Source organism: Prionailurus viverrinus, chromosome A2 (genome assembly GCF_022837055.1).
Source record: "Prionailurus viverrinus isolate Anna chromosome A2, UM_Priviv_1.0, whole genome shotgun sequence".
In the NCBI taxonomy this organism is placed as follows: Eukaryota; Metazoa; Chordata; class Mammalia; order Carnivora; family Felidae; genus Prionailurus; species Prionailurus viverrinus.
The window spans coordinates 19857565-19882345 of record NC_062562.1 but is presented as its reverse complement, the minus strand read 5'-3'; the positions used below and the strand labels follow the sequence as shown (position 1 = coordinate 19882345).

The 24781-nt window shown below is 40.1% G+C and overlaps 2 protein-coding genes across 4 annotated transcripts; both read right to left on the bottom strand.

Annotated features, from left to right (window-relative positions):
- Window positions 1-3211: 3211 nt before the first annotated feature.
- On the bottom strand, window positions 3212-22739 carry IQCF2 (IQ motif containing F2). 3 transcript variants are annotated; one of them, XR_007150497.1, is made up of 5 exons: window positions 22696-22739; window positions 22248-22292; window positions 15822-15929; window positions 6783-6866; window positions 3212-4439 (listed from the first exon to the last, which is right to left on the bottom strand). XR_007150497.1 is itself a non-coding variant. In XM_047850840.1 (3 exons), the coding sequence occupies exons 1-3, from the start codon at window positions 7058-7060 to the stop codon at window positions 5644-5646; spliced, it is 486 nt and encodes a 161-aa protein (XP_047706796.1). In that variant the 5' UTR covers window positions 7061-7129; the 3' UTR covers window positions 5590-5643. The 3 variants fall into 3 exon arrangements, 1 of the variants encoding a protein (XP_047706796.1); XR_007150498.1 differs by having other exon boundaries at window positions 3212-4399; XM_047850840.1 differs by lacking the exons at window positions 3212-4439; window positions 15822-15929; window positions 22248-22292; window positions 22696-22739 and adding exons at window positions 5590-6027; window positions 7043-7129.
- IQCF3 (IQ motif containing F3) lies at window positions 21048-22781 on the bottom strand. The gene is made up of 3 exons (XM_047850842.1): window positions 22696-22781; window positions 22248-22292; window positions 21048-21498 (listed from the first exon to the last, which is right to left on the bottom strand). Exons 1-3 carry the CDS (start codon window positions 22711-22713, stop codon window positions 21103-21105), a joined length of 459 nt encoding a protein of 152 aa, XP_047706798.1. The 5' UTR covers window positions 22714-22781; the 3' UTR covers window positions 21048-21102.
- Window positions 22782-24781: the final 2000 nt, after the last annotated feature.

Sequence of the window (24781 nt, the reverse complement as noted above, 5' to 3'; positions counted from 1 at the left end):
GGAAAAATGGATAGAGGGGAGTGGGAGGTATGGGCTTCCAGTTATGGAATGATTAAATCGTGGGAACAAAAGGTACAAAACAGGGACTATAGTCAGTGGTGCTGTAATAGTGTTGTATGGTGATAGATGGTAGCTACATTTGTTGTGAGAACAGAATAATGTAAGTGTTGTTGAATCACTATGCTGTACACCTGAAAATAATGTAACATTGTGGGTCAACTACATTCCATTTTTTTTAAAAAAACAAGGAACTGTGAAAAAAGACAATAGTAATAAAAATATAGGTACAATAATTTGTTAATAGATGCACAATATAAAAAGATATAAAGTGTGATATAAAGTATGGAAAGAAAAGTTAAAGTATAGAGTTTTTGTGTGCAATTGAAGGTAAGTTGTCAATATCTTAAGATAGATTGCTATAACTATAAGATGTTTTATGTAAGCCTCATGGTAACCACACACACACACACACACACACACACACACACACACAAATCTTCTAGTAGAGGGGCATCTGGGTGGCTCAGTTGGTTAAATGTTCTACTCTTCATTTTGGCTCAGGTCAGTTAAGTGTCCAACTCTTTTTTTAAAATTACTTTTTAAAAGTTTATTTATTTTGAGAGAGACAGAATGGGATCAGGGGAAGGGGAGAGAGAGAGAGAGAGAGAGAGGGAATCCCAAGAAGGCTCTGAAGGGTCAGTGCAGAGCCTGACATGGGCTTGAACTCACAAAACTGTGAAATCATGACCTGAGCCGAAATCAAGATTCAGACGCTAACTGACTGAGCCACCCACTTTTAATTTCGGCTCAAGTCATGATCTCAAGGTTCGTGGGTTCAAGCCCAGCTTTGGGCTCTGTGCTGACAGCTCAGAGCCTGGAGCCTGCTTCGGATTCTGTGTCTCCCTCTCCCTCTGCCCTCCCCCACTCACATTCTGTCTCTCTCTCAAAGATAAACATTTAAAAAATTTAAAATACATAAATGAATTCAATTCTCCATTCAAAAGGCACATAGAAAAGATTTTTAAAAAGCAAGATAAACAACATGCTGCCTACAGGAGACTCACTTAAGTTTTAAGAACACACATAGGCTGAAAGTGAAGAGATGTAAAAACATATTCCATGCAAATCATAACCCAAAGAAAGCGAGCAGGGCTGGCTATCCTTTTATCAGAGGAAATAGACTTTAAAAAAATTTTTTTAACGTTTATTTATTTTTGAGACAGAGAGAGACAGAGCATGAATGGGGGAGGGTCAGAGAGAGGGAGACACAGAATCCAAAACAGGATCCAGGCTCTGAGCTGTCAGCACAGAGCCCGACGTGGGGCTCGAACTCACGGACCACGAGATCATGACCTGAGCCGAAGTCAGCCGCTTAACCAACTGAGCCACCCAGGCGCCCCAGAGGAAATAGACTTTTATTCAAAATCAATCACAAGATTAAAAAGGTCAATATATATTGATAAAGAAGTCAATTCATCAAGAGGATATAACAATTATAAATAGATATGTACCAGAGCACCTAAATACTTAGAGCAAATTTTTTTTACACAATTCTTTAATGTTTATTTATTTTTGAGAAAGAAAGGCAGAGTGTGAGTTGGGGAGGAGCAGAGAGAGGGAAACACAGAATCTGAAGCAGGTTTCAGCCTGAGCTGTCAGCACAGAGCCCAATGAGGGATTCAAACCCATGAACCACAAGATCATGACCTGAACCAAAGTCAGACGCTTAACCAACTGAGCTACCCAGGTGCCCCTAGAGCAAATCTTAACAGAAGTGAGGGGAAAAACAGACAGCAATACAATAATAGTAGTGGACTTCAAACCTCACTTTCAACAATGGATAGATTATCTAGACAGAAAAACAATGAGGAAATAATAGGATTGAATAACACTATAGACTAAATGGACTAAACAGACATATCCACAGCATTCCACCCAATGGCACCAGAATACCATTCTTCTCAAGCACACATGGGACATTCCTCAGGAGAGATCATATATTGGGTCTCAAAAAAAGTCTTGGAAAATTTCAGAAGATTGACATGGTACCAAGTATCTCCTCTGACCACAATGGTATGAAATTAGAAATCAATAATAAGAGGAAATTGAAAAATGCACAATTTGGAATTGGAAATTAAACAATACACTTCTGAACAATCAATGAGTCAAAAAAGAAATAAAAATGGAAGTGAAAGTACCTTGAGACAAATAAAGATGAAAATAACAACATGCCAAAATTTATGGGATACAGCAAAAGCTGTTCTAAGAGGGAGGTGGATAATGAGAATGCCTACATTAAAAAAAAAAAGATTTCAAATAAACAACCCAACTTTATATCTTAAGGAACTAAAAAAAGAAGAACAAACTAAGCCCAAAGTGAGTAAAAATAATAAACATTAGAGCAGAAATAGTATAATAGAAAAATTCAATTAACCTAAGGGCTGTTTTTTAAAAAGATAAACAATTTTGACACACCTTTAGCTAGATTAACCAAGAAAAAAAAAGAGAGAGGATTCAAATAAATAAAATTATAATTGAAAGAGTATATATTACACCTGATACCACAGAAATACAGAGGATCATATTATTATGAACAGCTATACACAAACTAATTGAATAACCTAGAAGACATGGATAAGTTCCTAGAAATATACAACCTACCAAGACTGAATCATGATGAAGTACAAAATGTGAACAGATCAATAGCAAGTGGATTCAAGCAGTAATAAAAAAAAAAAATCTCCCAGTAAAGTCAAGTTCACATACTTGATGGGTGAATTCTACCAACCATTTAAAGCCAATTCTTTTCAAATGTTTCCAATCACTGCTGGACAACTGCCAAGACAAATGCCAAGCAGTTTTTCTCCTATGTTTCCTCCTAGAAGTTTACAGTTTCAGGTCTATGTTTAGGTCTTTAATTCATTTTCAGTTTATTTTGTACATGGTGCAAGACTAAAGGTTCAATTTCATTCTTTTGCATGTGGACATCCAGTTTTCCCATCATTTATTGAAGAGACTAGTCTTTACCCATTGTGTATTCCTGGCTCCCTTGTCAAATATTGACATACACGTGTGGGTTTATTACTGGGTGCTCTATTCTGTCTCATTGGTCTGTGTGTCTGTTTTTATGGCGGTACCATATTGTTCTTATTGCTATAGCTTTGTAACATTAGTTGAAACCAGGAAGTGTGATGCCTCTCAGTTTTGTTCTTTTTTTTCTAAAGATTACATTGACTATTCAGGATCATTTGTGGCTCGATACAAATTTTTGGGTTCTTTTTTCTATTTCTGTGAAAAATGCCATAGGAATTATGATAGGGATTGAACTGAATCCATAGATCACTTTGGGTAGTATGGACATCTTAACAATATTAACTCCTCTTAACCATGAACATGGAAAATGTTTCCATTTATTTGTATCTTCTTCAGTCTCTTTCATCAGGAAGGTAGATCAGGCCTGCTTCCATCAGCAGATAAGAAATGTGGTGGGTTCTGCTGCTACTGCTTCTGAGGATAGCTTGGGCCACTGCTGCTGGCTGATGTGGGGTACGGAGAGGGTAGATAAGCCTGGGTTCCATTATTGCTGCTGCTGTGGGCAGATCATGCCTGCTGCTCCCAGTGGATTTGGAGCATGAGACGGATTGATCCATCTGGGTACTAGTGTCACTACTGCAGGCAGTTTAGCCTGTCATTGCCACTAGGTATGGGTCTCCCTGCATAGTTTCTGTGAGGCTACCCTTCCTTTGGCCATAGAGAGCAGGCTGTTCTTGTTTTTGTTTTATTTCCTCTATACCCCTTAGTGGTTCTGGATTGCAGACATTTCTGGTGTCCAGTCTGAGATATATGATAGATAAAAAGAAAACCTAGAGAATTCATCATGGTGTACATTTTTAAATCTTGAGGTTCCTAGCCGATCCACCTTCTTTCCACATTTCAGAGTCCTTTTAGGATTGTCTACTGAATTATTTTCACAGTATTTAGTTTGTATTTAGAGGGAAGGAAAAGGGAGAATGTGGTGGTAGGAAGATGGGGGTCCAGTCTGCTCCCATTTCTTCAGTTGAGTGTGTGGTGACATATACCATCATCCAGTTCAAGGGGAAAAGATGTATAACTGGACATTTGGAGAGGAGGTGATATGGATTTTCAACTCAGAAAATGGAAATGCAAGCATAGCAGAGAAATTTTTTGGGAAATTTGTCCAGTAGACATCTACAGTTATGAATATTAACGGAGATAGATCATGCCTCAGGTTGTTTGTTTTGTTCCAGCCATGCTCACTGTTCTGCAGGCACAGAGCAGGTATATGGTTGAGTTCACCCCACACATGCTTGCAGAGAGAGGGCTAAGAGAAGTCAAGTTGTGCAGAGCAGAGATTACAATAATAACCGCAGAATCTGAACTGGGTAAAGAAAGATGCAAGGACATGTCAGGGGTGATGGCTGTAAAAAATAAAAAGGTAGGGTCAATAGATTGGAAGACTTTATCATATCTGAAGAAAGAGTCTATTGGGGGTATTTGAAAGATGAACTGGAAAGAAAGAATAAAGTAATCAGAAAATGCAACACTAGAAAAAGCCATTTGGGTAATAGAAAAATTATTTGTACTGGTGAGGTCTACAGTTGCACCGTCCAATAGAATAGCCACTATCCACATGTGCCCATTTAAACCTGAATTAATTAAAATAAAATAAAATCAAAGATTCAATTCTTTAGCTGCATCAGGCACACTTCAAGTACTTCGCAACCATATGTAGCTTGTGGCTACTACGTTGGATAGCACAGATCCAGTTCATTTCTATCATCACAGAAAGTTCCATTGAATCACACTGCTTTAGTATGACTATGGGAGTGAGTGGCTGAGGAGGGGAGCAAAAATGGTTTATTAGAGCAAGGAGATTGATAGGACAATCTGACCAATGATAAAATCACCGAGAGTGGAGATAAGAGTAGGGATGGGATAATATCAGAGAGAGCCCTGTTTGCTACAGCCCTTAAGGAGAGGAGTTTGGGTAAGGATGCTGTGGAGACAGAGTTGGAGTACCATGAACTCATAGTCTCTGTTAGTCCCCCTCAGCTGCTCATCAACATGCCTAGCTGCACCTATCACTAAGGCCAGCCTCCTGTCTTCACCTGAGGCTGCATTGCACTGCTTCCAGTAGTCAGACAAATGTTGGCATTTTCTCTAGGTGCTTGTCAAAGATACCTTGTCTGAGGTAACCCAGACCCCAGTTAACCCCTGACCCCAGGCTGACAGAGAAGAGTCTCAGAGTCTCTTCTCATGTGCAGAGATGCTCAGGGTCTTCGGTGAGGTGCAGCCCACCTATCTTTCAGATCCCCAGGGGGGAAGAAAGGAAGGGTACTGGGAATGGGAACTGAGACTTCTGGCTCTGTCATATATCAGGATAGACAAGGACCTCAGTTTCTGTTTCAACAACTGAGTAAACAGCATATGGTCATTGTCAGTCCAAAATAGGGTCCATGGGCACAAGGGGAAAACCTTACTGAAGTTCTTTCCCAGGAAGAAAAGGAGGCAGCATGGCCTAAGACCCAACATTTCCATTAGCTGGAGGAGAACATGAGACATACCAGACCAGGTTAAACTTTTACTGGGGACAGGAGACACAGTGCCCCTTCTTGCCAACCTTTAGGGGTTGATGATCTCAATGTGGAACTGTAGGTGAGTGGCTGTGACTACACAGTGGCCCCGGAGGAGAGCACAGGTATGACAGTTGTGGCATTGCCAGTGGCACTGAATGACACAGATGGCATTGAGCACCTGACGGTATCGCCAGTGGATACGCCACATACGGACCAAGGACTGGATCTTGACCACGGCCCTCACTGTATTTGCATAGGTGACCAGGGCTTGCCTTCGCTTCTTCTGCAGCAGGCTATCCAAGGTCAGCCTCCACCAGCGCTGAATGATACAGGCCCTGAGGGCTGCGTGCAGCAATGTCCGGCGTACCAGGGTGCCACGCCACCAGGCCTGGATCTCTGTAGCTGCTTTTGTTTGTTTTTTAAAAGTGTTCTAAGTGGAGATAAGAGAGACCACTCAGGGAACTTCCTGCCATCAACTTCCAAGATCTTCCTGGAAGGGGCCTGGATTCTCTTAACAGTTACCATTTTTTGGAGAGTTAAGGGGAGTTGGCAGGACACTGCCTAAGAGCCAGAAGACCTGGATAGTGAGCCCTTCTTTGCCACTGTGGGCACATCACTCTGCCCTCAGAGTCACAGCACCCTACTATCTCACAGGTGTATAGATCAAGGGGAAAACAATTAGCAGCTAGAAGGGTGCATTAGGGATGTGAGGGACTTTGTTAGTCATGGTCCACATCTTCAATGCTTATTGGATTTTGGAGGTTTGGCCTCATAATGCCTTTGTCTGGTATTCTCTGCTAATTCTAGTCCCAAACCATCATTGGCTGATTTCCCTCTGCCACAATGTATTTCAGTACTCTGATTGGTTTTCAGCACCCTCAACCCACTTTCTACTCCAGACTTCCCATATTTTGAACATTGTACTAATTCAGAGTCCTCACATTATCACCTCCCAGCCCCATTCATTTCTTGATGGTTTTCATTCTCCCCATTCACTCTTCATGTCACAGTCAGACTGATACCCAGAGAGCCCATGCTGAGAGGGAGTGGAGGAAAAATGGGCCAATATTGAGCTGACTCTTGATTATTTTAGACTCAGGATCCATAAGGAGCACAATTCCACACCCTTATGACACAAATATAAATGTTCTGGATATCTCTTAACTACATGGAAATTTTACTCACCTTGAGTTTCTGCTTCTCCGTCTTCTTCCATTCGGTTCTTTCTTCAACATCTTCGATTACAAGTACAATTAAATTGCCGTGAGTCTGTCATCAGAATTGAATCGGAAATGAATGGATGAGTTAAGACTGCTGTTTCTCTCTATGGCTCTGTACAAAGATACCCCCTGCTTCAGCATCCCTTCTTTTCCCAAGACCTGTGAAGTCCTGGGTGATTCCCACCCACTCCTAGTTTGCCTAGTAAATCTGGCCATGTCTCTTACACAAAATCTGAGCCCCATGGCTTATCTCTAGATGGTTCATTAGCCTTGATTTCTCTACTTCCCAAAGTCTGGCATGAATAAAATGAGGGGGACAGTTATGAGTTCCCAACTGCATTATGACATCAGGATTAAGATATCTGACACAGAGTTGAGTCTTCCTCAGAAACAAGCTCCATGGGAACTTGTACTACCTTACCTGTCTACTTCCCTCCTGTCAGAGATGTACCAGAGCTCAGAGTGGAAAGATAGGGTGCGTGAGGGCCATTTGACACCCGGGGTCCTCCAGTGAGGCCCGCCCACATTCTTCCTCATTTTCAGTCACACAGGGGAGCAGGAAGGACCATGGCAGTGTATCTCTGTGGAGCTCTCTAGTGTCTTCTGAGACTTAGCATTTCCTGTCTCCCCTTGACTCAGGTTTCAGTACCTCAATACACCATAGGAAACCAGAAAGAGAAAGAACAGATGAATCTAAAAAGCAGTAAAATAAGGGTAAAAATTTAAATTAAATAGAAAACAAAAATAGGTGTTGGAAAGTAAATTGAAAATGTGGTATTTTTGAAAGGACCAATATTAAAGATAAACACTCCATGAACCTGAGTGAGGGAGAAAGAGAACAAAAATGGAATGAGAAAGGCAAAATAATCACAAAGAGAATTAAATAAATGTAAGAGAATGTTATCATAACAAATTTGGAAACTAAGAGGAAATGCTTTCCTAACAAAATGTAAATTATGAAAATTAATTGGAGAAAATATGTAAAACTTGATAAATTGAGAAGGTTACTGAAGATCCACCATAAATAAGGCATCAAGACCAGGTAGATTCATACACAAACTTTAAAAAAACTTACAAATTCAGATATTTCCAATGTGGCAAACTATTCAAGGCAGAAGACAGAAGATAGAAGTTTCCATCAAGAATTTCATAGTGTCAATCCCCTAAAAAAATCCTGCTAGGATTTTTTTTTTTTAGGGGGAAGAAAAGCTATCTTCTGATACTCCTTCTAAGACCATGGACTATCCCTTCCTTTGACAAGAATTCTTTTACGTCTTTCAAAAAATAATTCTTCTATATATTTCTGTAAAGTTTTTAAAAACTTTTCTGTAAAGGTCTTTTTAAGATTTTAAGTGATGTCTATACTCAATGTGGGACTTGAGAACTCACAACCCTGAGATCAAGAATCTCATGCTCCACCAATTGAGTCAGCCAGGAGCTCCTGTAAAGGTCTCTCTCTCTCTCTCTCTCTCTCTCTCTCTCTCTCTCTTTCTCTCTCTCTCTCTTTTGATATAATTTACATTCTACAAAGCTCACTATTGAAAACTGTACAATCCAGTAGTTTTTAAGCATATTCACAAAGTTGTGCAACTATCACCACTATCTGATTCTAGAACATTTTCATAAGCCCCCAAATAAGCCCCATACCCATTAGCAGTTAATCTCCATTCTTCCCTACCCCAACCTCTGGTAACCACTGAACTTCTTTATGTCTTTATAGATTTGCCTATTCTGGATATTTCATATGGTTTGAATCACACAATAAATGGCTTTTTGTGTCTGGCTTCTTTTGCTTAGTACAATGTTTTCAGGGTCCACTCATGTTTGTAGCATGTCAGTATGTCCTTATTTTCTATGGCTAAATAATATTCCATTGCATGTATATACTACATTTTTAATCCACTCATCAGTTAATTGGCATTTGAGTTGTTTCTACTTTTTTAGTATTATGAATAATATACCTATAAGTATTGATGTGCAAGTTTTTGTATGAGCATATACAATGCTCATACATTTTCAATTCTCTTGGATATATACCTAGAAGTGGAATTGCTAGGTCATATGGTAAGGTTTTTGTTTTTTTGTTTTTTTCCTGAAAGCAAAACAGATGCACCTGGGTAGCTTAGTCAGTTGAGCATTATGCTCTTGACTTTGGCTCAGGTTCTCTTGGTTCATGGGATCAAGCCCCACATCAGGCTCTGCTCTGACAGTGTGGAGCCTGCTTGGGATTCTCTCTTTCCTTCTTTCTCTGCCTCTCTCCCATTCTCTCTCTCAAAATAAAGAAACTTAAAACAAAAACAAAAACAAAACTGCCTTTTACAACCACCAATCTGTTCTCTGTATCTATGAGTTTGTTTTGTTGTTTCCAGTTTTTGGTTTTTTTTAGATTTCATATAAGAGAAATCATACGTATTTGTCTTTGTCTGGCTTATTTCACTTAGTAAAATGCCCTTGAGTTTCATCCATGGTATCATAAATAGCAAAATGTCATTATTTTTTATGGGTATTCCATAAAATGGGTAACATTCCATTGTATATACAAACCACAATTTCTTTATCCATTCATCCATCGATGGACACTTAGGTTGTTTCCATATCTTGACTATTGCTGCAATGAACATGGGGGTGCAGGTTATCTTTTCAAATTAGTTGTTTTGTTTTGTTCACATAAATACCCAGAAGTGGAATTGCTAGATCGTATGGTAGTTCTATTTTTACTGTTTTCCATAGTTTCAGCACCAATTTACCTGTCACAACAGTGCACGAGGGTTCCCTTTTCTCCACATCCTGATCAACTTGTTTTTTTTTAAATTTTTTAATGTTTATTCATTTTTTTGAGAGACAGAGAGAGACAGAGCATGAGCGAGGGAGGGTCAGAGAGTGAGAGGAAGACACAGAATCTGAAGCAGGCTCCAGGCTTTGAGCTGTCAGCACAGAGCTTAACGTGGGGCTGGAACCCACAAACTGCAAGATCATGGACCTGAGCAGAAGTTGGCCACTTAAGCGACTGAGTCACTCAGGTGTGCTGTTATCAACTTGTTATTTCTTATCTTTTTTAAAAAAATCATAGCCATTCTAACAGGTGTGAGGTTATATCTCATTGTGGTTTTGATTTGCATTTCCCTGATGACTAGTGATGTTGAACATATTTTCACGTACCTGTTGGCTGTGTGTTTTCTTTGAAAAAATGTCTTAGATCTACTCATTTTTATTATAATTAATTAATTAATTATTTTTTTTGAGAGAGAGAGGGCACAAGTGAGCAAGGGGCAGAGAGAGAGAGAGAGAGAGAGAGAGAGAGAGAGAGAGAGAATCCCAAAAGGGACAAAGAGAGAGAGGGAGAGAGAGAGAAAGAGAAGCAGGCTCACCCGAAGTGGGGCTCGTGTTTACCCACTGAGGTTTGAGCTCACCCCAAGCAGGGCTTGTGCTCATCTGAAGTGGAGCGCAAGCTCACCTGATGTGGGATTCGAACTCATGAACCGTGAGATCATGACCTGAGCCAAAGTCAGATGCTTAATGACTGAGTCATCCATGCACCCAGACTGGCCCATTTTTAAATTGGATTGTTTGATTTTTTTGCTATTGAGTTATATGTGTTCTTTGTATATTTTGGATATTATCCCCTTATCAGATATATGACTTGCAACTATTTTCTTCTATTCAGTTGGTTGCCTTTTCATTTTGTTGATGCTTTCCTTTGCTGTGCAGAAGCCTTTTAGTTTTATGTAATCTCACTTGTTCATTTTTGCTTGTGTTGCTTTTGCTTTTGGTGTCAGATTTTAAAAAATCATCACTAAGACCAATGTCAAGGAGATTACCACCAATGTTTTCTTCTAGGAGTTTTATAGTTTCAGGTTTTACATTCAAGTCTTTAATACACTTTGAGTTAATTTTTGTGCATAATATGTAGATAATGGGCCAGTTTCATTCTTTTGCATGTGGTTGTCTAATTTTCCCAACATTATTTATTGAAGAGACTGTCCTTTCCACATTGTTTATGCTTGACTCCTTTGTTGTAAATTAATTGACCATTAGTATATGAGTTTATTTCTGAGACCTGTATTATGGTACATTGACCTTTGTGTCTTTTTTTAATGTCCATACCATACTGTTTTAATTACTATAGATTTGTAATATAGTTTGAAATCAGGGAGTGTGATGCCTCCAGCTTTGTTCTTCTTTCTCATGGCTGCTTTGGCTTGTCAGTGTCTTTTGTACAGGTTCTACTCAAATTTTATGGTAGTTGTTTTCTATTTCTGTGGAAAAAAAAACACTGGACTTTTGATAGGGATTGCATTGAAATTTGTATATGGTTTGGGTAGTATGGCTATTTTAACAATGTTAATTCTTCCAATCCATGAGCATAAAATATATTTCCATTTATTTGTGTCTTCTTCAGTTTCTTCCATTAATGTTGTGTGGCTTTCAATTTACAGGTCTTTCGCCTCCTTGTTTAAATGTATTCCTAGGTCTTTTATTCTTTTTGATGCAATTATAAATGGAATTGTTTTCTTAATTTCTCTGACAGTTCATTAAAAGTGTAAAGAAAAGTGACAGCTTTTTGTGTATTGATTTTGTATTCTGCAACTTTACTGTATTTGTTTATTAGTTCTAACAGTGTTTTGATGGAGTCTTTAGGGTTTTCTAATATGGTATCATGCTATCTTCAAATAGTGGTAGTTTTACTTCTTCATTTCCAATTTGGATGCCTTTTATTTCTTTTTCTTGCCTAATTGTTCTAGCTAGGACTTCCAATACTATGTAGAATAAAAGTGGCAAGATTGGTCATCCTTCTCTTGTTCCTGATCTTAGAGGAAAAGCTTTTAGCTTTTTACTATTAAGTATGATGTTAGCTGTGTGCTTGGCATATATGGCCTTTATTATGTTGAGGTACATTTCCTCTATACCCTTCTCTGTTGAGAGTTTTTAACATAAATGAATGTTGAGTTTTGTCACATTTTTTTCAACATCGGCTGAGATGATCATATGATTTTTACTTTTCCTTTTGTTAATGTGGTGTATCACATTGGCTGATTTGTGGATTTTGAACCATCCTTGTATCCCTGGAATAAATACCACTTGATCATGGTGTATGATACTTTCAATGTACTATTGAATTCAGTTTGCTAATATTTTGTTGAGGACTTTTGCATTTATGTTTATCAGGGATCCTGGCCTGTAATTTTCTTTTCTTATGGTATCCTTGTCTGGCTTTGGTATCAGGGTAATCCTGGCTTTGTAAAATGAGTTTGGAAGAGTTCCTTCCTCTTTTATTTTTTGGGATAATTTGAGAAGAATTGGTATTTTTAAAAAAGTTTTTAAATGTTTATTTATTTTTTGAGAGAGAGAGCTAGCCAGGGAGGGGCAGAAAGAGAGTGAGAGAGAAATCCCAAACAGGCTTTGTGCTGTCAGTGCAGAGCCCAATGCAGGGCTCAAATCCATAAACCATGAGATCATGACCTGAGCTGAAACCAAGAGTCAGACACTTAACCGACTGAGCCACCCAGGTGCCCCAAGAAGGATTGACATTAATCCTTTTTTGAATGTTTGGTAGAATTCACCAGTGAAACCGTCTGGTCCTGAACTTCCGTTTGTTGGAAGGTTTTTGATTATGAATTAAATCTCTGCTAATAATCGGTCTGTACAGATTTTCTATTTCATCAGAGTTCAGTCTTGGTAGGTTATATGTTTCCAGGAATTTATCCATTTCTTCTGGGTAGTCCAATTTGTTGGTGTTTAATTGTTCAAAGTGGTTTCTTATGATCCTTTGTATTTCTGTGGCATCAGTTGTAACATCTCTTTCATTCCTGATTTTATTTGACTCTGCTTTTTTCCTTGGTGAGTCTAGGTAAAGCTTATCAATTTTGTTTATCTTTTCAAAGAACCAGCATTTGGTTTCACTGATACTTTCTATTGTCTTTTTAGTCTCTATTTCATTATTTCTGTTCTGATATGTTATTTCCTTCCTTCTATTAACTTTGGGCTTCTTTTGCTCTTCTTTTTCTACTTCCTTGAGGTGTAGGCTCTTTATTTCATACTTTTCTTGTTTCTTGAGGTAGGCATTTATCACTATGAACTTCCTTCTTGGAATTACTTTTGCTGCATCCCATATATTTTGGTATGTTGTATTTCCATTTCTGTTTGTCTCAAGGTATTTATTTCTCCTTTTGATTTCTTTTTTGGCCCACTGGTTTTATAGTAGCATGTGGTTTAATATCCACATATTTGTGAATTTTCCAGTTTTCTTCATGTAATGAAGAATTAAATTTCTATTGTAGTCAGAAAAGATGCTTGATATTATTTCAATCCTCTTACATTCTGTTCTGTAACATAACATATGATCTATCTTGGAAAATGTTCCATGTGCACTTGAAAACATGTATTCTTTTTTTTAAATTTAATTTTTTAATTTTAAATACAAGTTAGCATATAGTGCAACAATTGATTTCAAGAGTAGATTCCTTAATGCCCCTTACCCATTTTACCCATCCCCCCTCCCACAACTCTTCTAGTAAACCTCTGTTTGTTCTCCATATTTAAGAGTCTCTTATCTTTTGTCCCCCTCCTTGTTTTTATATTATTTTTGTTTCCCTTCCCTTGTGTTCATCTGTTTGTGTCTTAAAGTCCTCATATGAGTGAAGTCATATGATATTTGTCTTCCTCTGATTGACTAATTTCTAACATGTATTCTTTTTCTTTTGGATGGAATGTTCTGTGCATTTGTTAATTCCATCTGGTCTAACATGTCATTTAAGATGATTGTTTTCTTACTGATTTTCTGGCTGAATTATCTATCCATTGATGTGAGGGTGTTAAAGTTCCCTACTAGCATTGTAACATTGTCAATTTTTCCTTTAGGTCTGTTAATATTTGCTTTATATACTTCGATACTCTTATGTTGGGTGCATAAATATTTACAAATGTTATATCCTCTTGTTAGATTGACTTTTTATCATTATGTAACACCCTTCTTTGTTTCATACTACAATGTTTATCTTAAAGTCTATTTTGTCTGATATAAGTATTGCTACTCCAGCTTTCTTTTAGTTTCCATTTGCATGGAATATCTTTTTCTATCCCTTCACTTCCAGTCTGTGTGTCTTTATGTCTGAAGTGTATCTCTTACAAGCAGCATATAGATGGGTCTTTTTAAAAATCCATTCAGCCGCTCTATGTCCTTTAATTGAAGAATTTATTCCATTCACATTTAAAGTAATTATTGAAACATATGTGCTCATTACTATTCTGTTGTTTTTTGGTTGTTTTTGTAGTTCCTCTCTTTTCTTTTCTTCTTTTCCTGCTCTCTTCCTTGGTGGTTTGATGACTTTCTTTAGTGGTATGCTTATTACTCTTTATTTTATGGGTATTTATTATAGCTTTTTGCTTTGTGGTTACCATGAGGCATACATATAACAATTTATACCTATAACGATCTATTTTTAAGCTGATAACAACTTAAGTTTGAGCGCATTCTAAAGCTCAACATTACTCTTCCCAATATGTTTTATGTTTTCAGTGTCACATTTTACACCTTTTTATCTCATATTTTACATCTTTTTGTTTGTGTATCCCCTAACTAATTATTGTAATCATAGTTATTTTTATTATTTTTGTCTTTTAACCTTAATACTAGCTTTATTTTATTATTTTATATTTAAATGTAGTTGACACACAATGTTGCATTAGTTCCAGGTATACAACATAGTTATCCAACAACTCTATACATTATGCTATGCTCACCACAAGTGTAGCTACCATCTAACACCATGCTATCACAATACCATTGACTATATTCCCTATGCTGTACCTTTTACTCCCATGACTTATTCATTCTATAACTGGGAGCCTGTATCTCCCACTCCCCTTCATTGATCTTGCCCATCCTCCACCCTCTCCCCTCTGGCAACATCAGTTTACTCTTTACATTTATAGGCCTGATTTTTTGTTTGGTTCATTTGTTTATTCATTTATTTTGTTTCTTAGATTCCACATATAAATAAAACCATATGGAATTTGTCTTTCTCTGACTTATTTAACTTAGTATAACACTCTCTAGCTTTATCCATGTTATTGCAAATGGCAAGATATCATTTATTTTTATGCCTGAGTAGTATTCCATTATATACATATAAAGTCACATATTCTTTATCCATTTGTCTATCAATAGACACTTGAATTGTTACCAGATCTTGGTTATTTTTTTTAAGTTTATTTATTTTGAGAGAGCATGCACACACATGAGCAGGGAGAAGGAGAATCCCAAGCAGGCTCTGTGCTCTCAGAATGGAGCCTGATGCAGGGCTCAATCTCATGAACCATGAGATAATGACCTGAGCTGAAATCAAGAGTTGGATGCTTAACTGACTGAGCCACCCAGGTGCCCCCAGATCTTGGTTATTGTAAATAATGCTACAATAAACATACAACTGCAGATGTCTTTTTGAATTAGTTTTTTCTTTTCTTTGGGTAAATGCCCAGTAGTGGAATTACTAGATCATATGGTATTTCTATTTTTAATTTTTTTAATGTTTATTTATTTAGAGAGAGAGAAACAGAGGGAAAGTTGGGGAGGGGCACAGAGAGAGAGAGGGAGTCACAGAATCTGAAGTAGGCTCCAGGCTCTAAGCTGTCAGAACATAGCCCGATGCAGGGCTTGAACCCATGAACTGTGAGATCACGACCTGAGCTGAAGTTGGATGCTTAACCGACTGAGTCACCCAGGTACCCCCTATTTTTAGTTTTTTGAGTAACCTCCATATTTCTTTCCCAAAATGTCTATACCAATTTACATTCCCACAACCTTTTCCTCTGTATCCTTGCTAACACTTGTTATTTCTCATTTTTAGATTCTAGCCATTCTGACAGGTGATCTCAAATTGTAGTTTTGACATACAAACTTTATAAGTAATTAATCCACTAACTTTACTATATATTTATCTTCCAGTGAGATTTATTCTTTCCTTTGTATTTTTGTTACTAATTAGCTCCCCAAACTTATACTTACAGGTCCCAAAGCAGAGGTTACTGCATGTCACACAGGATCACAGGGAAGCATCAGGTTTTAGTCAGGTGGCAGAAAGCAGGAGTAAGAAAAGAGCTTCTCCCATGGCCTCTGTCAGAGTGGGAAAGGCAAGGAAGGATAGGGTAAACAGGTTAAGATTGTCTGGTTTGAGTCATTTCTGTGGTTTCTAAGCTATATACATGTCTAATACCTGGCTTCGAATGATTAAGGCAGAGGATTATGGCTTTCTGGATGTAGAGGACAAAGACAGAGGGGGTTTACCCTGAATTGGTTAGTTTGAGACCCATACAAATTGTTCCATGTATCCGTAGTTTGTTCCTTTTTACTGCTGAGCAGCGGTGCATTGTATGGATGTACCACAGTTTGAATAGTCATTTGGGTTGCATCCACTTTTCTGGCTATTATTCTACTATGAAATTTTTGTGGAAGCTTTTGTGTTTTCAATTTTCTTGGATATATACCTAAGAGTGGAATTTCTGGGTCTTATGGTAACTCTACACCTAACTTTTGAGAGATCATCAAACTATTTTCACATCAGCTACCCCATTTTACATTCCCAAGAGCAATCTACATAAGATCCAGTTTCTCCAATCCTACTATCTACTGTATTGTAGATATTACTATATTGCAGAGCTGCAGCTGACTGCATTTGCTGATGGACTGATGTGAATGGGGATGGATAGAGATAAGTAAAAGGGAGGGTTCAGAAGAGAATTTGAATCAAACAGATGTGGTGAATGGTCAAGGCACAAGGAGAAGCAATTTTGGATAAAATCATGAAGTGTGGGCGTCCTGTCTGCCACATTATGTTTGAAAAAACCTATTAGACATCAAAGCAAGACATTAAGTGGGAAGTCATACGTTGGGTATGGAATTCAGAGGAGCTATCAGGGATGGTGATGTAGATTTGAATGGCATCAGAATATAGCAGATAGCTAAGACCATGTCGATGATGTTATCTGGGAGTACACATTAAGAGGGACTAAAAGAACTTTTATGATTGAGCCCCTCATAGGTTAGAGGCTCATCAATGAAGAAGCCATTGATAAGATTAACAAAAAGCAGCCAGTGAAGAAAAAGCAGGAGAGTGTGATGTTCCTGAAGCCAAACAGACTGTTTCAAGTAAGAGAGAGTTGTCAACTTGTAGTCTGATGCAGAGAGAAGGCAGAGAACAGAGGATTCACCATTTTCATGTAAGCAAGTTAGTTGGTGATTTTAGATGGTGTTAGTTTTTGTTGTTCAACCAACCACCAAAACATAGAGACTCAAAACAATAACCATTTATAGAACTCACGGGTCTGTGGAGTGACAATTTGAGCTAGGATCATCTGGGTGATTTTTCTGTTCTCAACTGGGTTCGCTAAAAATATGTGGTCCGTTGGTAGGTGTGATGGGGGCTGGTGATGTAAGATGGCCTCATCAGAGACAGCTCATCTCTGTCCCATATGTTGTCTCATGCAACAGTGGTAATCTCCTTGTTCGCATGGGAGATGGTTGTTTAAGACCTCTTAAAGTCTAGGCTTGCAACCGGCACAATATCACTTTTACTGCATACTATTGGCCAAAGAAAGTCACAGGGAGGCCTAGATACAAGAGGAGGTTAAGTAGCCTCTGTCTGTTATTGATCGAGCTACAAAGTCACATTGCAAAGGTGCATGGATACAAGGAGGACAGTAATTTTGATCATTTTTGTAAACAATCTCTCTCAATCAATACCCTTGACCAGTGTAGCTTCCGTGGAATTGGGGGGAAGGAAAGACCAATTGGAGTGAATTTATGAGAGAATGGGAAGAGCGAGAGAGGAAACAGTGACAACATGTTTTGCTCTAAGAAGATGCAAAGAACTGGATAGGAGGTAGTCAAGAATGGACTTTTTAATGGTGGAGGACACTTATGCTGATGTACATGATTTGGTGAAAAGGAAGAAACCAGTTCAGAGAAACAAATGAAATTACAGAACAACATCATTGCAAAGGCAGGAGGTGTCAGGGGGCAAAAGGAAAAGAAGAGCACCAAAAGAGCAAAGTGGAAGGGGTGGCATTGGATGGGGCAAAGATAATTCACTTCAACTCAAGGAAGGCAATGAGTGTGGTAAAAAAGGCCAGCTGAGATGGAGGATGAGACAGTAGGGAGACGGAAGTCCAGTCTGCTGCCATTTTCTCAGTTAAGGGTGTAGTGATATCATCATTTGAGGTCAAAAGGAAAAGAGGAAGAATAGCGCATTTGAAGAAAAAGGAAGTGATGTGAAATCTTCAGGTCAAAAAACAAATTTACAGAGAAGTGTCTTGAGAAGCAAGTCTGTCCATCTGTGGTCTTGAAGATAAACCCAAACCACGCAATATGGTGATTTGTTTTTCTTCACGGAAATTCAGCTTTTCTTGTGGATGAAGTAGGTGAAGGGTTGGGTTCACACAAAGGTGGAGAGAGAGGGCCAACAGTGGTAAAATTGTAAGAGAATCCTTGACAGAGAATGGAATCTGAGCTGGGGAAAAGGGTAGTACAATACTGGTAAGGTCAATCTTTGGGAAGTCCTTATTAGGACTGAAGAAACATTTGGATCAATGCATAAGAATCAGCGACTCTAACACAGAGGTTGACAAACTTTTTCTGTAAAGTATTTTACAGAAATAGTATTTTAGGATTGATGTCACAATCACAACCACTCAACTGCAAGCCATAGTTTTCTGACTTCTGCCCTAAAGCATAGAAAGCAAAAGTTAGAGACCAAGATTATTAAAATCGGTATTGGTGTTGCTGTGGTCAGTTATGACAAGGACCAGGACAATGCCACCCAAAGTATGGTGAGCATTTGCTACCACTGAGATTAAGTACAAAGATTGAGATTAAGCACTTAGAAATTTGTATAGCAAATTGAAACAGAAATTTTATGTGTGTCCAGCCTAACAAAAGTAAGCCTTATATTCTGTATACCTTTTCTACTTGTTTTTTCCCCACAATTCATTTTTATTGTTTTACAAAAGAATTAGTATATGATGGATTGGACACTTTTTTTTTTTAAAGGCCATTCCTTAAAGGCAGCTTGAAAAGCAACAATCTGGCACAAAAACAGACACATAGACCAATGGAATAGAATAGAAACCCCGGAACTAGACCCACAAACGTATGGCCAACTCATCTTTGACAAAGCAGGAAAGAACATCCAATGGAAAAAAGACAGCCTCTTTAACAAATGGTGCTGGGAGAACTGGACAGCAACATGCAGAAGGTTGAAACTAGACCACTTTCTCACACCATTCACAAAAATAAACTCAAAATGGATAAAGGACCTAAATGTGAGACAGGAAACCATCAAAACCTTAGAGGAGAAAGCAGGAAAAGACCTCTCTGACCTCAGCCGTAGCAATCTCTTACTCGACACGTCCCCAAAGGCAAGGGAATTAAAAGCAAAAGTGAATTACTGGGATCTTATGAAGATAAAAAGCTTCTGCACAGCAAAGGAAACAACCAACAAAACTAAAAGGCAACCAACGGAATGGGAAAAGATATTCGCAAATGACATATCGGACAAAGGGCTAGTATCCAAAATCTATAAAGAGCTCACCAAACTCCACACCCGAAAAACAAATAACCCAGTGAAGAAATGGGCAGAAAACATGAATAGACACTTCTCTAAAGAAGACATCCGGATGGCCAACAGGCACATGAAAAGATGTTCAGCGTCGCTCCTTATCAGGGAAATACAAATCAAAACCACACTCAGGTATCACCTCACGCCAGTCAGAGTGGCCAAAATGAACAAATCAGGAGACTATAGATGCTGGAGAGGATGTGGAGAAACGGGAACCCTCTTGCACTGTTGGTGGGAATGCAAATTGGTGCAGCCGCTCTGGAAAGCAGTGTGGAGGTTCCTCAGAAAATTAAAAATAGACCTACCCTATGACCCAGCAATAGCACTGCTAGGAATTTATCCAAGGGATACAGGAGTACTGATGCATAGGGCCACTTGTACCCCAATGTTCATAGCAGCGCTCTCAACAATAGCCAAATTATGGAAAGAGCCTAAATGTCCATCAACTGATGAATGGATAAAGAAATTGTGGTTTATATACACAATGGAATATTACGTGGCAATGAGAAAAAATGAAATATGGCCTTTTGTAGCAACGTGGATGGAACTGGAGAGTGTGATGCTAAGTGAAATAAGCCATACAGAGAAAGACAGATACCATATGGTTTCACTCTTATGTGGATCCTGAGAAACTTACCAGGAACCCATGGGGGAGGGGAAGGAAAAAAAAAAAAGAGGTTAGAGTGGGAGACAGCCAAAGCATAAGAGACTGTTAAAAACCGAGAACTGAGGGTTGATGGAGGGTGGGAGGGAGGGGAGGGTGGGTGATGGGTATTGAGGAGGGCACCTTTTGGGATGAGCACTGGGTGTTGTATGGAAACCAATTTGTCAATAAATTTCATAAAAAAAAGAAAAAAAAAGAAAAGCAACAATCTCTGGTGCAATTATAGGAGTGGGTGATTCAGGTAAAATGGAAGTCAAAATCACTGGAGGTAAGAGGCAAGGGGCTTGGAGCATCATCTAAGTTAATACTGAAGTTACTAAGAATGGTGTCACACATAGGGTGGCAGTGATATCAGTGGGAGCCCTATTTGTGTTTCAGCACCCTGGAGAAGCTGGTCCTGAGGATGGAAGCAGAGCTGAGGTTCCTTAAGATCATGATACCTGCTATTTCCCAAAGAAAACAGCATCCAAATTAGCACAAAACTTGAAAAACCTTGTGCCTAGTCACCACTAAGGTCAGCCTCCTGTGAATTCTATGGGCTGTACTGCTCTCAAGAGCCAGCAAAGTGTCTGACTTCTGTCTAGGGGCTTGCCAAATAGACAGCCAATGGGTGCAAGCCCCAGCTGGCTCATGATGGCAGGCTAACAGAGCATGGATTCAAAGGCAACTCTCATAAGAAGAGGTGCCTGGAGTCTTTGGGAATATAAAGCCTAACTGCTCCCAATTGCAAGATCAGGAGATAATGGTGCCAGGGCTATGGAATGGTACACTTGGCTCTTGATGTGTGAGAACAGCCTCAGGTAGCAGTTTCTGATTTGGATAGAGCCAGTGGCATATGGCCACTGTCAGTCAGCACTAAAGGGTGGGAGTGGGGGGAGAGATATCTGTCTTTTCCCACACAGAAGGTGGAGGCCTTGGGGTCTTCATGGTGTAGGAGTCACTGAGACACACAAAATCTGGTCAGACATTTATTGGGGTGCAGTGGAGTAGTTCTCCACCCTCTGGTACTTTTAGACTGATAGGATTTCAATATGGAACTCCGGCTGGTTGGGAGTGACTTCATATTGTGCCTGTAGAATATCACTGGTCTGGAAGGCAAAATAGCTCTTTGGGGCCTGAAGGATGCAGACAGCATTGCATATTTGGCAGTAACGTCGATGGCACTGCCACATGCGAACCCAGGACTGGAGCTTGACTGCCGCCTCCTCCTGGATTACATAGATCTTCAACAGGTCCCGTCGCTGCTTAAGAACCCGCCTCCACAAAAGTGTTCTCCACCAGAGCTGAATCATCCAGGCCCTGAGGGCTGCCACCAGCAGGGTGCGACGTACCAGGGTGCCACGCCACCAGGCCTGGATCTTCTCAGCTGCCTTGATTCTTGCTCTGTGGCGTTTTTGACAAAGCCTCTAACCAAGCAAAGCAGAGGACTCCACATGAATTTGTTATGAACAACCACAAGTCTGGTGTCTGCCACGAAGGAGCTCTGATCTTCTTTCTTAACTAGCCTTTTCCCCTGGTGGTTCTGAGGACCCAGGAGTCCTGGGTGGGGTTTTGCCTCTACTTCTACCTTACCTGTGGCCATAGACGTATTGGTAATCTTCTGAGTCATAGTGTCCTCATCTACAAAATGGCGATATGCTTGCCCTGTGATCTTCACAGGTTCTGTGGAAACAATTTCTGATCCAGAAGACCTGCCATGAGTGTGAGGAACCAAAAGGTCCTCTGAGGATGAACCTCTGCATTTATGGCCTACATCTCAACCCAAATTCCAGCCTATGATGCTGCCTCCTGATGCCTCATGCCAACCCATAGCCCCTTGAGGGTTTTCCTTTACCTCACTTCTTTTGATTTCCACCACCTTTCAGTCACCGCTATATCCTTCTAAACCCAGGCTTTACTTTCTCTGGATTTCCAGTTCCCACTACTGTGCCCCACCTTCCAGTGGCCTGTCCGCATCCTGATTCCTCACCTCTCTGCTGTCTCTTCATACTTAACGTAGCTCACTCAGAATAGGGAGGGAATTTATGGGGACAGGAGAGCAACACTGAGCTGACTTCTCAGCTGTGGGACCAGAGATGGATCCTTCACTTTCAAGAACTCTGTGTTCAGATGGTCAATGAACTGTGGTTCTCTCATGCTCCTAGGCTCCACCTACCTTCAGCTTCTCAGTCTCTAGTGCATCCTTATCTGGACCAGACTTCTGCAATCAGAATATAGAGAGAAAGCATGAGTGAGGACCAGTTTCTGTGCAAAGTCCTCACAGGTCTACTTCCCCATTCTTTCTGAGTCCTTTTTTTTTTTTTTTTAAGATTTAAAAAAAAAGTTTATTTATTTAATGTGAGAGAGGGAGAGAGGGAGCATGAGTGGGGGAGGGGCAGAGAGCGGGAGAGAGAGAATCCCAAGCAGGCTCCATGGCATGGAGCCCAACACAGGGCTCAATCTCACAACTGTGAGATTATGACCTGAGCCCAAATCAAGGGTGGGACGCTTAACTGACTGAGCCACCCAGGTGCCCCTCCTGAGTCCTTTTGAAGTCATCTGGTGCTTCCCTCTGCCATGGGCTAACTCCCTACTTCCAGGGAGGGGGTGTTTGGCTGTCTTACACAGCATTTACCACCCATGGTTTGGGGCAGTAGTTCAGGTGTTCACACCCCCTCTGGTTGCTGCTCCATTGGTCCTGGCAGAATCAGGAAGGGTGGGAGAGGAGGAGATAGCCATGATGTCACAAGGGCAACTATGATCCAGGGACCAGGTTGCCTCAAATTTGTTGGGTAAAGAGGAAACATCTACCCATTTCCCTCCTGCCAGGGATTGACCAGGGATTGTCCTTGGGGAAACCATAGCCCCCGTGAATCTGTCCTGTCCAAAGGATGACCTCTAGTCTGGCCCACCCACAAGACTTTCCTGTCATCATCACTAAGGAGAGCTGCTTACACAGTGCAGAGGAAGGTTCCTGGGCTCAGGGTGCTTCCTGTGTCTTGCCTTCTTTGCCTCCATGCCCTTCCTCAGTATGTGGGAAAATCCTTCTTTTAATTAGTGAGTATGTGAGTATGTGAGACTGTGAGTATGGAGGGTGAGCAGAAGGGGGTAAGGAAGGGTCAGGATGGAGGTACCTCAGCCTATTTCTATTCCCCTCCAGCTGCCGAACCCCTGTATTTCTACAGTTGTTTGGTGCCTAACAAGCCAATATATGTTCCTTAAAACAAAATAAGCCCTTCCACTCAGTGTCTGAAATTTACTGGGCTGGAGGAATTTTCCAAACATGAGTCATTATGTAAGAGACAGTGTTCTCCAGTGTAGATTCCTCTAGTGGTAGCAATGGTCATATTTGAAAGAGTCACTTAGTTATTCAGGCTTGCCTCCAAGACCAGCTGCCTCTGGCTGTCCCCACTGCCATCTCACAGGCATGCTCACTTTCATCTCTTGACTGACTCTGGATAGCCCCCTACAGACCTCAGTGACATGCTGACGTGGTCTCTTCATTTCAAGACCTTAACTCTCCACCAAAAAAGATGAGGACTTGGCTTTCTGCCCCATCCCCAAAACCTCACTTTTTCTCCCTTCATCTTCCCCACTAGGTCACTTGCTGCCATTTAGGTCCCCAATCGCAATTTAGTGTTTATATTATCATGACTCTGTAAGTGCCACTGACCACTGTGCCATGGAGCACATTCTGGTTCCCTATCCTTTCTTGCACAACTTCATAAAAGCTTTTTATCATGAAAATGTTTAAATATATACACAATTTGACAACAGATAAGGACTCCCTATGTGCTCATGACCCAGGATAACCTGTTTCCCTGCTCTCTGCCCCACGGATGAGTTAAGCCATGGCAGAGAGTGCCATGAGGAACATCTTCCCGCATGTGTCTGTGCCTCCATGGGAGGCATTCTCCAGGGAATGCACACAGGGGTGGCTTGCTGTGTCATGGGACAGGTGGTTCCTCTATGCTACTAAATGCTGACAGATTGTTTTCCACAGTGGCACCACCAGTGCAACCTCTGTCAATCACCACCTAATTTTCGCCGAACTGAAAGACGTGAAGTGATGTCACCTTGCTCTTTTAATTTCCATTTTTCTCACTAGGGACTTGAGCAGAGCAGGATTCTTCAGGGTGAATAACAGGGATCCAACCTTGACACAGACCCTTTCTAGCTGTGTGCACTTGAGCAAGTCTTCCAGTGGTGTCTGTTTCCTCCTGGGCAAAGTGAAGATAGAAACATGGTTCCTCCTCCAAGGAGCTCTTGTGGAGATTCATGAAGGTGAAGTCCTTGGAATGGCACCTGGTCTTAGTACTGCTCTGTGTCTTTCAGCTCTTATGATTATTTCATCTTGACCTTCTAGCATCTCTGTGTAATTGCCTGATAGAGTCCTTGGCCTATTTTTTTCTGTTGGATTCCCATCATCCTCTTGGATGACTTCCTTGGACAACCTTTTGTGGATAGATGTTACAAATATTCTCTCCCCAACAATCATCGGCCAGCTGACTTTCTTCATGGTGTTATTCATTGCACAGGTATCATTCCATCCATTTCTCCCTTTGTAATTGTGCTTTTGAAATTTTTTAAATTAGTGCTTTCTCATCCAGGGTCACATATTTTCCTGTTAAATTCTGGTTTACATCTTACACTGAGGTCTTCACCAAGTGACAGAACATGATCCTGCACATTGGGTCTCCCTCTTTCTTG

Excerpts from the sequence above, each read along its gene's own strand:
- IQCF2 (XM_047850840.1), bottom strand. Across the intron at positions 6,028-6,782 it reads CGGAGAAGCAGAAACTCAAG|AACACTTTTAAAAAACAAAC; the intron begins GTGAGTAAAATT and ends ATCTCCACTTAG.
- IQCF3 (XM_047850842.1), bottom strand. Across the intron at positions 21,499-22,247 it reads TAGAGACTGAGAAGCTGAAG|AGGCTTTGTCAAAAACGCCA; the intron begins GTAGGTGGAGCC and ends TTGCTTGGTTAG.